The sequence below is a fragment of the Coregonus clupeaformis genome, chromosome 9 (genome assembly GCF_020615455.1).
Source record: "Coregonus clupeaformis isolate EN_2021a chromosome 9, ASM2061545v1, whole genome shotgun sequence".
Classification (NCBI taxonomy): Eukaryota; Metazoa; Chordata; class Actinopteri; order Salmoniformes; family Salmonidae; genus Coregonus; species Coregonus clupeaformis.
This window is the reverse complement of record NC_059200.1, coordinates 25,870,754-25,884,748: the sequence shown is the minus strand read 5'-3', so window position 1 is coordinate 25,884,748 and position 13,995 is coordinate 25,870,754. Positions and strand designations below refer to the sequence as shown.

General features: G+C 46.4%; 1 protein-coding gene across 1 annotated transcript in view; it reads right to left on the bottom strand.

Annotated features, from left to right (window-relative positions):
- Positions 1–13,995, bottom strand: part of LOC121574261 (protein transport protein Sec31A-like) — a gene marked incomplete at its 5' end in the record, with an annotated part of 37,100 nt that overhangs the window by 10,742 nt on the left and 12,363 nt on the right. The window contains 3 exon segments of the mRNA XM_041886883.2: positions 8,229–8,284; positions 10,897–11,205; positions 13,482–13,551. Of these exon segments, the coding sequence (XP_041742817.2) occupies positions 8,229–8,284; positions 10,897–11,205; positions 13,482–13,551 (435 nt within the window).

Here is a 13,995-nt window from a genome sequence, read left to right as displayed (position 1 = left end):
GTCACCTCCCTGACCAAATAAGGTATTTCTGTTTTTAATTTTTAAGACATTTGCAAACATTTTTAAAAACCTGTTTTCGCTTTGTGATTATGGGGTATCGTGTGTAAATTGATAACAAATCATATTTAATCAATTTTAGAATAAGGCTGTAACATGAATACTTTCCGAATGCACTGTGTGTGTGTATGTGCATATATATTGTGACGTCACGAGAGGCTACACAGCTTTCAGCGGGATTGCTCAAGTAGTGCAAGGAGACAAGGTTCAAACAAAACAAGGATTTTATTATAGGTCTTGGGAAATTAACGAAAATATAACAAAATTCTGTTCTCTTGTGGCTCTTTAAGGGTTAACAGTTCAGGGATGTCTCTTCCACATCCAAAGTCATAATTCTCACTCGCTCAGATAACTTTTCCCCAGCCTTACTGTAGTCCACGTTGCAGCTAGTGGCCAACCCAGCAAAAAGTCCTTCCAAATGTCTCTCACGTATTTCCACAGGTGCATATATCCAAAGGTGAGTATTTCCCAAAGGTAAGTATCTCCAAATCCTTATATTCCTCATGGAAGTGGACGTGCAGCACTCTTGTCCTCCAGAGAGCCCAGCTTGGAGACCGTGTCTCTTCACCCCCCACACACTCCCTCAGTGTGTCTCTTCCCTTCCCAAACCTTCAGCTCATCAGCTCCTCATTTGTTTCAGCTGCGTGGGAAGATTGGCCATAGAGGGGTGGAGTTCCCGACCCTACCAGCAGATGGAGCCATAGCTGTCTGGGTTTGCAGCCACCTCAGGGGGATGTAACGTCCCTCCAGGACACAGCCTCTCGTGACATCACACATCCCCCTCCTCGGGACCGACGTCCTCGTCGGGGTAAAGGCAGCGAAGAAGGCATCACGCCGGGAGAGGGCGTCCGCATTGCCGTGGTGCTTGCCAGCCTGCTCTCTCTTCAACTCCTCCACCTCTAGGACCAGGGACTCAGCCTCCTGTTGTCTCTCCTTGAGTTTCTTACTGAACGCATCAGCCTTGGTTTTAGCAGAGTTTAGCTTCTGTTGAGCAGCTTTCAGTTCCTTCTCTCTCTCTGCCTCCGCATTCTTCATCTTGTTCTCCAACACCTTGTACTTCTCCTCTGCCTTCTTCTGGACCTCCTTACTACTGCGCAGGGTCTCCTCACACTCCTCGATGGTCCTGCGCATCCTCTCCAGCTCCTCTTGTTGCTTATGGAAGGAGCTCTGTTGGAGTTTAGCCTGGAGGATATCTAACTCTTCTGTCTTCATGTCTAACTGTTGCTTTAACAAACGATACCTCTCAGCGGTCCCCTTCAGACCAGACAGTTCTTTGTCCAGATTCTGTAGCTCCGTCTCTGTGTCGGTCTGGGCACCTGCCATCCCTATCAGAGCCCGGGCGGGAGTGAGTAACTCGGAGGATTGCACCGGAGCCTTCCCAGGATGAGTCTTGCCTCTCCGTTTCCGAGGTACTCGGGTTATCCTCTCCTAGACTCTCTCCAGAGTGGGTAAAAGGCTGGGCAGTCTCGTCCAATTAGGACAGGGACGGGGAGGGAATCAACCACCCCCGCCGTCGTGTGTATGGTTCCCCGTGTGCTGGTCATTGTAAGTTCAGTAATGGGGTATTCTCTGGTGTCCCCATGGACACAGGAAACTGGGAGGACTTTCCCCGGGGGTCAGACACGTTGGGCCCACCAAATCCTTACGCACCAGGGTGGCCCGGCTACCAGAATCCAGTAAGGCCTCCACATCATGGTGATTCACAGTTACCGGGCAGGTGGGGGTCGATCTGGGCCGCCATCTACGACTCCCAAGAGCGAGGCAACACGGTGTGTGGGTGCTGAGCTGGAGGACTCCGCAGTGGGCATAGGTTCATCGGCTGGTTTCCCACACTGCCAGGAGATATGTCCCATCTCCCCACACCGGTAACACTGTCGAAGTTTCCCCCTCCTGGTGTACTCTTCTTGGACCCGCCTGGTTTCTGGCTCCCCCTGGAGCCGGGATAAGTCCTGACGTGGCTGGGTTCGAGACCTTGGGGTCCTTTGGACGGGTTCTTCCCATTTGTGGTGGGGCCGCACTCCTGGGGTCTTTTCGGGAAGCATTCAGCATCTCCGCTGTGGCCTGGTACTTTTCCACAGCTTCCACGGTCAGATCAGCCGTGGTCAAGGCCTGTTGACTGATGAACCGTTTTTGCCTCATAAGGCAGGGCGCGTAGGTAACGATCCACCACAACGGCCTCCACCACCGCCGCTGCTGTATTCCTCTGCGGATCCAGCCATTTCCTTGCGATTCGGACAAGTTCATGCATCTGCGCCCGAGGAGGTTGGTCTGGTTGGAAGGTCCAGCTGTGAAAGCGCTGGGCCATACCAAACTTTGTGAGTCCATATCTGCTGAGGATCTCAGACTTCAGGGCATCATAGTCAGTAACCTGGTCAGGGCCCAGGTCCCGGACAGCATTCAGCGCTTCCCCGGTTAGAAAGGGGGCTAACAGACCAACCCACTGTTGCTTGGGCCAGGCTTCCCTAGTGGCCGTGGCCTCAAATGCATGCAGGTATGCCTCAATGTCATCGGTAGCTCCCATCTTAGATATAAAGTCACTTGCCTTTATTGGGCGGGTATTTTGGACCACCCTCTGTCTCTGCAACTGCAATTCCTCTGCCTTCAGAAGGTTGGCTTTCTTTTGCTCCTCCAAGAGAGCCACGTTTGCTTGCATCTGGGCTTGCTGGCCAGCAACAAGGGCTTTCAATATGTCCTCCATTTCAGTCGGCGGGGAGCCTACGGCCAACTTGGAAAACTGGGTGATCAAACCTTCGGTATCCTCCTCTGACATGCACTATTAACGCTTGAGCGTGCCCGTATTCTCCACCATCTGTGACGTCACGAGAGGCTACACAGCTTTCAGCGGGATTGCTCAAGTAGTGCAAGGAGACAAGGTTCAAACAAAACAAGGATTTTATTATAGGTCTTGGGAAATTAACGAAAATATAACAAAATTCTGTTCTCTTGTGGCTCTTTAAGGGTTAACAGTTCAGGGATGTCTCTTCCACATCCAAAGTCATAATTCTCACTCGCTCAGATAACTTTTCCCCAGCCTTACTGTAGTCCACGTTGCAGCTAGTGGCCAACCCAGCAAAAAGTCCTTCCAAATGTCTCTCACGTATTTCCACAGGTGCATATATCCAAAGGTGAGTATTTCCCAAAGGTAAGTATCTCCAAATCCTTATATTCCTCATGGAAGTGGACGTGCAGCACTCTTGTCCTCCAGAGAGCCCAGCTTGGAGACCGTGTCTCTTCACCCCCCACACACTCCCTCAGTGTGTCTCTTCCCTTCCCAAACCTTCAGCTCATCAGCTCCTCATTTGTTTCAGCTGCGTGGGAAGATTGGCCATAGAGGGGTGGAGTTCCCGACCCTACCAGCAGATGGAGCCATAGCTGTCTGGGTTTGCAGCCACCTCAGGGGGATGTAACGTCCCTCCAGGACACAGCCTCTCGTGACATCACACATCCCCCTCCTCGGGACCGACGTCCTCGTCGGGGTAAAGGCAGCGAAGAAGGCATCACGCCGGGAGAGGGCGTCCGCATTGCCGTGGTGCTTGCCAGCCTGCTCTCTCTTCAACTCCTCCACCTCTAGGACCAGGGACTCAGCCTCCTGTTGTCTCTCCTTGAGTTTCTTACTGAACGCATCAGCCTTGGTTTTAGCAGAGTTTAGCTTCTGTTGAGCAGCTTTCAGTTCCTTCTCTCTCTCTGCCTCCGCATTCTTCATCTTGTTCTCCAACACCTTGTACTTCTCCTCTGCCTTCTTCTGGACCTCCTTACTACTGCGCAGGGTCTCCTCACACTCCTCGATGGTCCTGCGCATCCTCTCCAGCTCCTCTTGTTGCTTATGGAAGGAGCTCTGTTGGAGTTTAGCCTGGAGGATATCTAACTCTTCTGTCTTCATGTCTAACTGTTGCTTTAACAAACGATACCTCTCAGCGGTCCCCTTCAGACCAGACAGTTCTTTGTCCAGATTCTGTAGCTCCGTCTCTGTGTCGGTCTGGGCACCTGCCATCCCTATCAGAGCCCGGGCGGGAGTGAGTAACTCGGAGGATTGCACCGGAGCCTTCCCAGGATGAGTCTTGCCTCTCCGTTTCCGAGGTACTCGGGGTTATCCTCTCCCTAGACTCTCTCCAGAGTGGGTAAAAGGCTGGGCAGTCTCGTCCCAATTAGGACAGGGACGGGGAGGGAATCAACCACCCCCGCCGTCGTGTGTATGGTTCCCCGTGTGCTGGTCATTGTAAGTTCAGTAATGGGGTATTCTCTGGTGTCCCCATGGACACAGGAAACTGGGAGGACTTTCCCCGGGGGTCAGACACGTTGGGCCCACCAAATCCTTACGCACCAGGGTGGCCCGGCTACCAGAATCCAGTAAGGCCTCCACATCATGGTGATTCACAGTTACCGGGCAGGTGGGGGGTCGATCTGGGCCGCCATCTACGACTCCCAAGAGCGAGGCAACACGGTGTGTGGGTGCTGAGCTGGAGGACTCCGCAGTGGGCATAGGTTCATCGGCTGGTTTCCCACACTGCCAGGAGATATGTCCCATCTCCCCACACCGGTAACACTGTCGAGTTTCCCCCTCCTGGTGTACTCTTCTTGGACCCGCCTGGTTTCTGGCTCCCCCTGGAGCCGGGATAAGTCCTGACGTGGCTGGGTTCGAGACCTTGGGGTCCTTTGGACGGGTTCTTCCCATTTGTGGTGGGGCCGCACTCCTGGGGTCTTTTCGGGAAGCATTCAGCATCTCCGCTGTGGCCTGGTACTTTTCCACAGCTTCCACGGTCAGATCAGCCGTGGTCAAGGCCTGTTGACTGATGAACCGTTTTGCCTCATAAGGCAGGGCGCGTGAGGTAACGATCCACCACAACGGCCTCCACCACCGCCGCTGCTGTATTCCTCTGCGGATCCAGCCATTTCCTTGCGATTCGGACAAGTTCATGCATCTGCGCCCGAGGAGGTTGGTCTGGTTGGAAGGTCCAGCTGTGAAAGCGCTGGGCCATACCAAACTTTGTGAGTCCATATCTGCTGAGGATCTCAGACTTCAGGGCATCATAGTCAGTAACCTGGTCAGGGCCCAGGTCCCGGACAGCATTCAGCGCTTCCCCGGTTAGAAAGGGGGCTAACAGACCAACCCACTGTTGCTTGGGCCAGGCTTCCCTAGTGGCCGTGGCCTCAAATGCATGCAGGTATGCCTCAATGTCATCGGTAGCTCCCATCTTAGATATAAAGTCACTTGCCTTTATTGGGCGGGTATTTTGGACCACCCTCTGTCTCTGCAACTGCAATTCCTCTGCCTTCAGAAGGTTGGCTTTCTTTTGCTCCTCCAAGAGAGCCACGTTTGCTTGCATCTGGGCTTGCTGGCCAGCAACAAGGGCTTTCAATATGTCCTCCATTTCAGTCGGCGGGGAGCCTACGGCCAACTTGGAAAACTGGGTGATCAAACCTTCGGTATCCTCCTCTGACATGCACTATTAACGCTTGAGCGTGCCCGTATTCTCCACCATCTGTGACGTCACGAGAGGCTACACAGCTTTCAGCGGGATTGCTCAAGTAGTGCAAGGAGACAAGGTTCAAACAAAACAAGGATTTTATTATAGGTCTTGGGAAATTAACGAAAATATAACAAAATTCTGTTCTCTTGTGGCTCTTTAAGGGTTAACAGTTCAGGGATGTCTCTTCCACATCCAAAGTCATAATTCTCACTCGCTCAGATAACTTTTCCCCAGCCTTACTGTAGTCCACGTTGCAGCTAGTGGCCAACCCAGCAAAAAGTCCTTCCAAATGTCTCTCACGTATTTCCACAGGTGCATATATCCAAAGGTGAGTATTTCCCAAAGGTAAGTATCTCCAAATCCTTATATTCCTCATGGAAGTGGACGTGCAGCACTCTTGTCCTCCAGAGAGCCCAGCTTGGAGACCGTGTCTCTTCACCCCCCACACACTCCCTCAGTGTGTCTCTTCCCTTCCCAAACCTTCAGCTCATCAGCTCCTCATTTGTTTCAGCTGCGTGGGAAGATTGGCCATAGAGGGGTGGAGTTCCCGACCCTACCAGCAGATGGAGCCATAGCTGTCTGGGTTTGCAGCCACCTCAGGGGGATGTAACGTCCCTCCAGGACACAGCCTCTCGTGACATCACAATATATATATATATATATATATATATATATATATATATATATATACACACATACTGAGTGTACAAAACATTATGAACACCTTCCTAATATTGTTTTGCACCCCCACCTCAGAACAGCCTCAATTTGTCGGGGCATGGACTCTACAAGGTGTCGAAAGCATTCCACAGGGGTGCTGGCCCATGTTGACTCCAATGCTTAGTTGAGACAATGACTTATCAATGACCCAAGCCCAGCTCAGTTCATCCCTACCATTATGTCGCTGAGTTGTCATAATGCTTCAGCAAATTTTCATTATCCCAGGGGCGTTGGTAAACACAATGTAAATAACCTAATTTATGTTCCTCTAACTGCCCTGAATGCCTCTGCTGATCCTACAGCTATTGTATGCAGTAATCATGTGCCTATGAACCAGAGTTATACTGTTAGCACTGAGGCGGTGTGCCCTAGTAGGAAGTCCACTGTGTGCAGCTCACCCTGCACTAACATAAAAAACATGAGCATGTCTACTTCTGCTAAGCTTCCCAGTCAATCAATGAAAACAATCAAGCATCCCAAAAAAGTGCTAAAAATATCCCACGTTAACATATGTAGCTTAAGAAACAAGGTTCATGAAATCAATAATTTGCTAGTAACAGATGACATTCATATTCTGACAACTCTGAAACTCACTTAGATAATACCTTTGATGATACAGTGGTAGCAATACATGGTTATAACATCTACAAAAAATACAGAAATGCCAATGGTGGAGGTGTTATATTCAGAACCACATTCCTGTAAAGCTTAGAGAGGTTCACATGTTAAATACTGTTGAAGTAATACGGCTACAGGTTCATCTGCCTCACCTAAAGCCCATTATTGTGGGGAGCTGCTATAGACCACCAAGTGCTAACAGTCAGTATCTGGATAACGTGTGAAATGCTTGATAATGGTCCTCTGTAGCTCAGCTGGTAGAGCACGGCACTTGTAACACCAAGGTAGTGGGTTCGATCCCCGGGACCACCCATACATAAAAATGTATGCAAGCATGACTGTAAGTCGCTTTGGATAAAAGCGTCTTCTAAATGGCATTTTATATTTTATTTTATTATAATGTATGTGATATCAACAGAGAGGTATATTTTCTGGGTGAATTAAATATTGAGTGGCTTTCATCAAGCTGCCCACTCAAGAAAAAGCTTCAAACTGTAACCAGTACCTGCAACCTGGTTCAGGTTATCAGTCAACTTACCAGGGTCGTTACAAACAGCACAGGAATGAAATCATCCACATATATTGATCACATCTTTCCTAATGCTGCAGAAATTTGCTTTAAAGCAGTATGCAAATCCATTGGATGTAGTGATCACAATATAGTAGCCATATCTAGGAAAACCAAAGTTCCAAAGGCTGGGCCTAATATAGTGTATAAGAGATTATACAATACGTTTTGTAGTGATTCCTATGTTATTGATGTAAAGAATATTTGTTGGTCTGTGGTGTGTAATGAGGAGCAACCAGATGCTGCACTTGACACATTTATGAAATTGAATATTACAGTTACTAATAAGCATGCACCCATTAAGGAAATGACTGTAAAAACTGTTAAATCCCTGTGGCTTGATGATGAATTGAAAAATGGTATGGTTGAGAGGGATGAGGCAAAAGGAATGGCAAATAAGTCTGGCTGCACAACCGATTGGCAAACGTACTGTAAATTGAGAAATCATGTGACTAAACTGAATAAAAAGAAGAAGAAACTATACTATGAAACAAGACTAACTACCAATTGGCTATCACGAAATTGGGGAGAAAAAGGGGGTAAAAAAATAAATAATAATAATCATCCTTCTTTAACCAGTCTCCTCCCATTCATCTACACTGATTTAACAATTGACTTCAATAGGGGATCATAGCTTTCACCTGGATTCACCTGGTCAGTCTATATCATCGAAATAGTTTTATATACTCAGTGTGTGTGGTTAATCCACTGCTCCTGTGTCCTGGAGAGCTATAGACCCAGGGTCAGTGACCACAGCATGATAATGTATGTGCTAGTGGTTGTGTGATAGGTCTCACCTTCTTCTTTGGCACTCTGCTCAGAGTAGGAGGGTCGTTCCAGCCGTTCTGAGGGCCTGTGGAGAAGCAGATAGAAACCCATCACTCACCCGTCTCCTCACTACAGCCTCGGTGCCACTGTCTCTAGCTTGGCAAGAGACAACTACAGTTAGACTGGCACCCAGACTACTCACAGCACAACACTGGAATGATTCGGCCACAGAGAACGGGACTTGTAAGAGTTGTTTTTCATAAGCGGGTATGGGGAGAGGGATTTTGAATATTTTGTATGCCGATTTCTGGGTAGCATGGATAGGCAAAAATATAATTATTGCTTTGATTGCGCTTATTTTAAAATTACTTAAATAGATTCTCCGGTAATTTTGAAAACTTTGCCAGTTGTTCTGAATGTAGCGCCCACGAGCCAAAAGTGGTTGCAGAAAATTGCGTACATCACAAATGTGCAGATATGTGCACCACGTCATTGCTCTCTCTCTACTGTGTGTGCGTCTTGCTAGCTGTCACGCAAATGGCGAGGGGCTGAAGCTCATTGGCTTAAACTCGAATTGCTAGAGGGCTGGCCCAAGTGGGGCTAAATGTAGCGAAAATGGTACCGCAGTTTCCAGAGAACAGTCACTTTCAAACTAGGGATTTCGTGGCTAACCGAGGTAAAACAGTAATTCTGCTCATAGATTATGCATATATGAAATACACATTGACACATTCAGCCCAAAGCGGGAGGTTTAAAAAATACTTACTAGTCGCCAAAGTTGAAGCAAGCTATACATCTCATAGTGCATCAGCAAGACAACGAGCAACGGCGTAGGCTGTATGGCTCATTTTATTAACATTTCAGTAAATGACCAAAACAGTTTTGTTTAGGCTAAATGCATTGGTATTTGAGCACAGTGTAGCCTGGGCTGACCCCTAAATATAATCATCATGATCCTCCTGCCTGTCATTTTCATCAGGATATTGCCTGCCCTAGATAGCCAAGTAAAGCTCTGAGCCATCCCAATTGGACTCTTAATTTACCACCAACCCAATCATTGCTGCTTACGCTCCTGCCCAGACCACCACACATCGGGGTCCACCAACTGACACTCATACCCATGTTAACCTCTTGATCAACAACAGCATCATGGCAGTTATGATTATTGTCCTGGGTACTTCCGGTCTGTGACAGAGCTGATTATGTGATAGATAGCTCCCGTTAAAATCAGCTGGTTTAAAAAAATAAATAGAAGCTGGTTCTTTGATTAAATATTAATCTATAAAACAGAAGCGGAAATGCTGTTGATCGTCAGGAATATTGGCGAGCGCTTGATGGTTTTGATTAAATTGAATAGTATGATCTGGTCAGGCCCGGTGGCAGACATTTCCAGACAGTAATTATATAAGGTAGCAGAGCAGAGCTGTCTATTTAAATTCACCTTTCATGAAACAGGTACTGTCTGGATTATATCCCTTTGTGAATGAAACAAATACACTCTACAACACTTCCCAGAACCAACAGGGCACATGTGAGAGAACAGTAATATGATAATGACAATGATAGCTAGGGAACTACTAATAGTACACTCATGACACTCAAAATTAACATTTTTGTAATTTAGCAGACACTCTTATCCAGAGTGACTTACAGGAGCAATTAGGGTTAAGTGCCTTGCTCAAGGGCACATCGACAGATTTTTCACCTAGTCAGCTCAGGGATTCCAATCAGCGACCTTTCGGTTACTGGACCAACGCTCTTAACCGCTAGGCTACCTGCCCTCCTCCAAAAAATGTGTTGTTGTTAGTGTTACTGTACCTGTAAATGTTTACACCTAACTAATAATGTCCCATTTAATTTAACAATACGGTAATGCTAATAATGTCTAACACCCCTCTAACACTTCGGTTACCCCAAAAGGCCAGACAGGGCCCTGTTAATAAGTATCCGCCATTTTTCAAATGAGTAACAGTATGTCAGTTGAAAAACGTTTCCTCAGCTTTCCCCACCCAGGGTTAGAGGTGTGAGAGAGGCATGGAACAACAGCAGCTGTTGACAGTCTTTTTTTATTTTATTTACTTCACCTTTATTTAACCAGGTAAGCCAGTTGAGAACAAGTTCTCATTTACAACTGCGACCTGGCCAAGATAAAGCAAAGCAGTGCGATAAAAACAACAGAGTTACATATGGGGTAAAAAAAACAAAGTCAAAAAATACAACAGAAAATATATATACAGTGTGTGCAAATGTAGCAAGTTATGGAGGTAAGGCAATAAATAGGCTATAGTGCAAAATAATGACATTACAGTCTGAAGCCTGTCTGCTTGGCTGCACTGTGCTCACTAAGCAAATAGATAGCACACACTGAGTCCTGGTTCCTATGGCCTTATATTTGGACACTGTCTACACAGCTGCCTATCACTTACTCAATTTTAAAGACCAGTTCCATATGGACCACTAGCTTCCTATGCTGGTATCTAACCCTACACTTGACATTTGGTTGGCCAATCAAACTGAACTATGGCTTTGTTCCAATATCCACACTAGCGTACCACTTTAGAATACAGGTTCAATACATTGCTTCTTTCTAAGGGGTATTGTAGTGTAGATGTTGGACCAAAGCCAGTACTGAGTACTGTCATGTTGTAGATGACTGGCGGGTGGAGAGAGGGGCAGAGCCAGGATCAGGCTGTGTACCTGAGGATCCGGTTGGTGGAGGAGGAAGCATGTACGAGGCAGGCGACCCTGGTCCGCCATGTTGGAAAGACGCTCCAGAGGACAGAGGAGGAGAGAAGGAGGAAGTAGGAGAGAAAGGAGGATGAGAAGACAGAGGCTGTCCCATGGCAGGAGGTTGGTAGAGGGGTTGTTGAGTGTACTGGGGCATGAAGCCTGGAGCTGGGGCTTGAGGAGAGGAGGAAGAGAAGGAGGGAGGAGCAGAGTACTGAAGAGGTGAATAGATAGCTGGGCCACCAGTGCCAGGGTTGTACTGGCTGGCCGGAGGGTAGGCTGGGGTTCACAGAAGAGAGAACAGCATGCATTAGTCACAGAGTTACGTTAAATACTTTAACAGTGCTTACTGTGGGTCTTTAACAATAGCAACATGCATTCAACTTTCTAGCAGTTCAGGAAATGTGAAATGGAAGCATGTTTCTCTGTTAATAATTACAATATATGGTAACATTACATAAAAATGCTTCAACTTAGTTAGAACTTCATTCAAAAGTACAGTCGTTGCCAAAGATATTGGCACCCTTGCACGTTTTTCAAGTAACTCACAATTTCCCCCCAAAATAAGTTGAAATTTACCTAAGTATTTAGTCTCCACAATTCTTTATTTCACTGTCAATATTACAGAACCTTTGCTTTTGATTCAGAACTTAATATATCCATTTAAATCAGAAAATAAACAGAAATGGCATTACAAAATTATTGACACCCTAGACTTAATATTTGGTAGGACAGCCTTTGTTCAAAATAACTGCAATCAAGCGCTTCCTATAGCCATCAATGAGCTTCCTGCACCTCTGTACTGGCAGGTTGGTCCACTCCTCTTGTGCAAACAGCGCCAGTTTACCCAGATTTGAAGGATGCCTTCTCCCAACAGCTGTTTTCATATCTCTCCACAAGTTTTCAATGGGATTTAGATCTGGACTCATTGCTGGCCACTTCAGAACAGTCCAGCGTTTGATCTTGAACCATTCCTGGGTGCTTTTTTAAGTGTGTTTGGGGTCATTCTCCTGCTGGGAAGACCCATGACCTTCGACGGAGACACAGATTTCTGACACTGGGTCCGACATTGCGCTCCAATGCCTTGGTATTCTCCTGATTTCACGATGCCATGCACACGTTCAAGGCACCCAGTGCCAGAAGCAGCAAAGCAACCCCAAAACATCACTGAACCTTCTCCATGTTTGCCTGTAGGGAAGGTGTTATTTTCTTTGAAGGCTCTAATTTGGTCTCATCTGTCCACAGGACATTCTCCCAGAAGGATGTTGGCATGTTCAGGTGTGTTTTGGCAAATTGCAGTCGGCTTTCTTATATCTCTCTCTCTCAGCAGTGGGGTCCTCCTGGGTCTCCTACCATACAACCCCCTTTCATTGAGTTGGCAACAGATGGTGCGAATTGAACTGTCATACCTTGTGTCTGAAGGTCAGCTTGAATCTGTGTGGCAGTTGATAGAGGTGCTTTCTCCACCATTAGAACAATCCTTCGCTGCAATCTTCCATCAAGTTCTCTCTTGCGGCCACGTCCAGAGAGGTTGCTACAGTGGCATGGGCCTTACACTTCTTGATAACATTACGTATGGTGGAAACAGGAACATCAAGGTCTCTGGACATGGACTTGTAGCCTTGAGATTGTCCATGTTTGGCTACAATTTGTGTCTGACCTCCTCAGATAATTCTCTGGTTTTCTTTATTTTCTCCATGCACATTGCGGTACACACAATGACACAAAACAGGAGAATTAGTCCTTTTCTCTATTCAAACTGGCTGAATGAGTGATTTTTATATTGCAGGCACATGCAACATACCACAGGTGAGTTCAATTCCAAAGTAAAAGAGAATCACCTGCTTGAAATCTAATTATTTCTAACTACTTCTAGAAGGTGCCAATAATACTGTCCGGGCCATTTTAGGATTTCTTTGTGGAATAAGCTAAGATTTAGTAAATTATTCAGATTTTTTCGTTTTGTTCAACTGCAAAACAAAGACATACATATGTGGATACCAATGTTTTAATTTCAATAGTTTTCTGGAAGAAATTTTGAATTATTAGAAAAAATTGCAAGTGTGCCAATATTTCTGGCCAGATTTTTTTATAGAGAGACTATCAGGCATGAAAGATTTGTCATTCAGAATGGGACATCATGCAGTGAGATAGTTAACAGCCAAACATTCTCATTATCAATTTAGGGTGATATTTCAGGTTTAGATAAATCGCCAAAGAAAGATTCAAGGCTGATTAGCAAAGAACATTCCAAAGAGAAAACACTATGAAAGCAAACATTCAACAGAAAATGTTTGATGGTTTAAATTTAGAAAACGGGGCATCGAAGATAGTCTGACTTGAAATACAGTTGGAGACACTAACTGTATTTAGAATACCCAAGGCTAGCGCCTGTATGTGCGAGGCCACGATTTCCTCGAGGCTACTCAGTGTATACTCCAAACCTGTTGGTGGCAGCAGACACACTTATAGGTGGTTCAGTGTGCCACTTACCTTCTACACGAAGAAGAGAGCAACCATCACCTGGAAGTGGTAGGGATGTTTGAGACACTTACGCTGGTACTGATGTGAGTACACATCTGACCCAGGGGGAGGCATCCCATAAATGGGGGGTGTCGGCTCAGTCTGCAACGATAGACAGGACAGACACAGAAGATGACATCACAGACTCAGGGGCTGCATTCCGAATGGCAGCCTATTTCCTATAAAGTGCACTATTTTTGACAAGAACCTTATACCCTGGCCTATAAAGTGCATTATAAAGGGAATAGTGGGGATGTGCATCTTTCCCTTTCAAGACAAAGATAAAGGAACGATATGTTTTAGTTTGAAACAATTCGGTGCGATTTGATTAGAGGAACTAATCGATAACATTTGGTTCAATGTACTAACATGTTGCGTTAACACATCCATTTTCCATTCTGAATGAAAATCTGCTGCTGATGGAGCTCCTGAGCTGGACCTCTCTGAGCTCGATCTGTCTGAGCTGACTTCTGTGTGTGTGAATTATGTATGTCTATGGTGTGTGTGTATACACTACAGTGAGGGAAAAAAGTATTTGATCCCCTG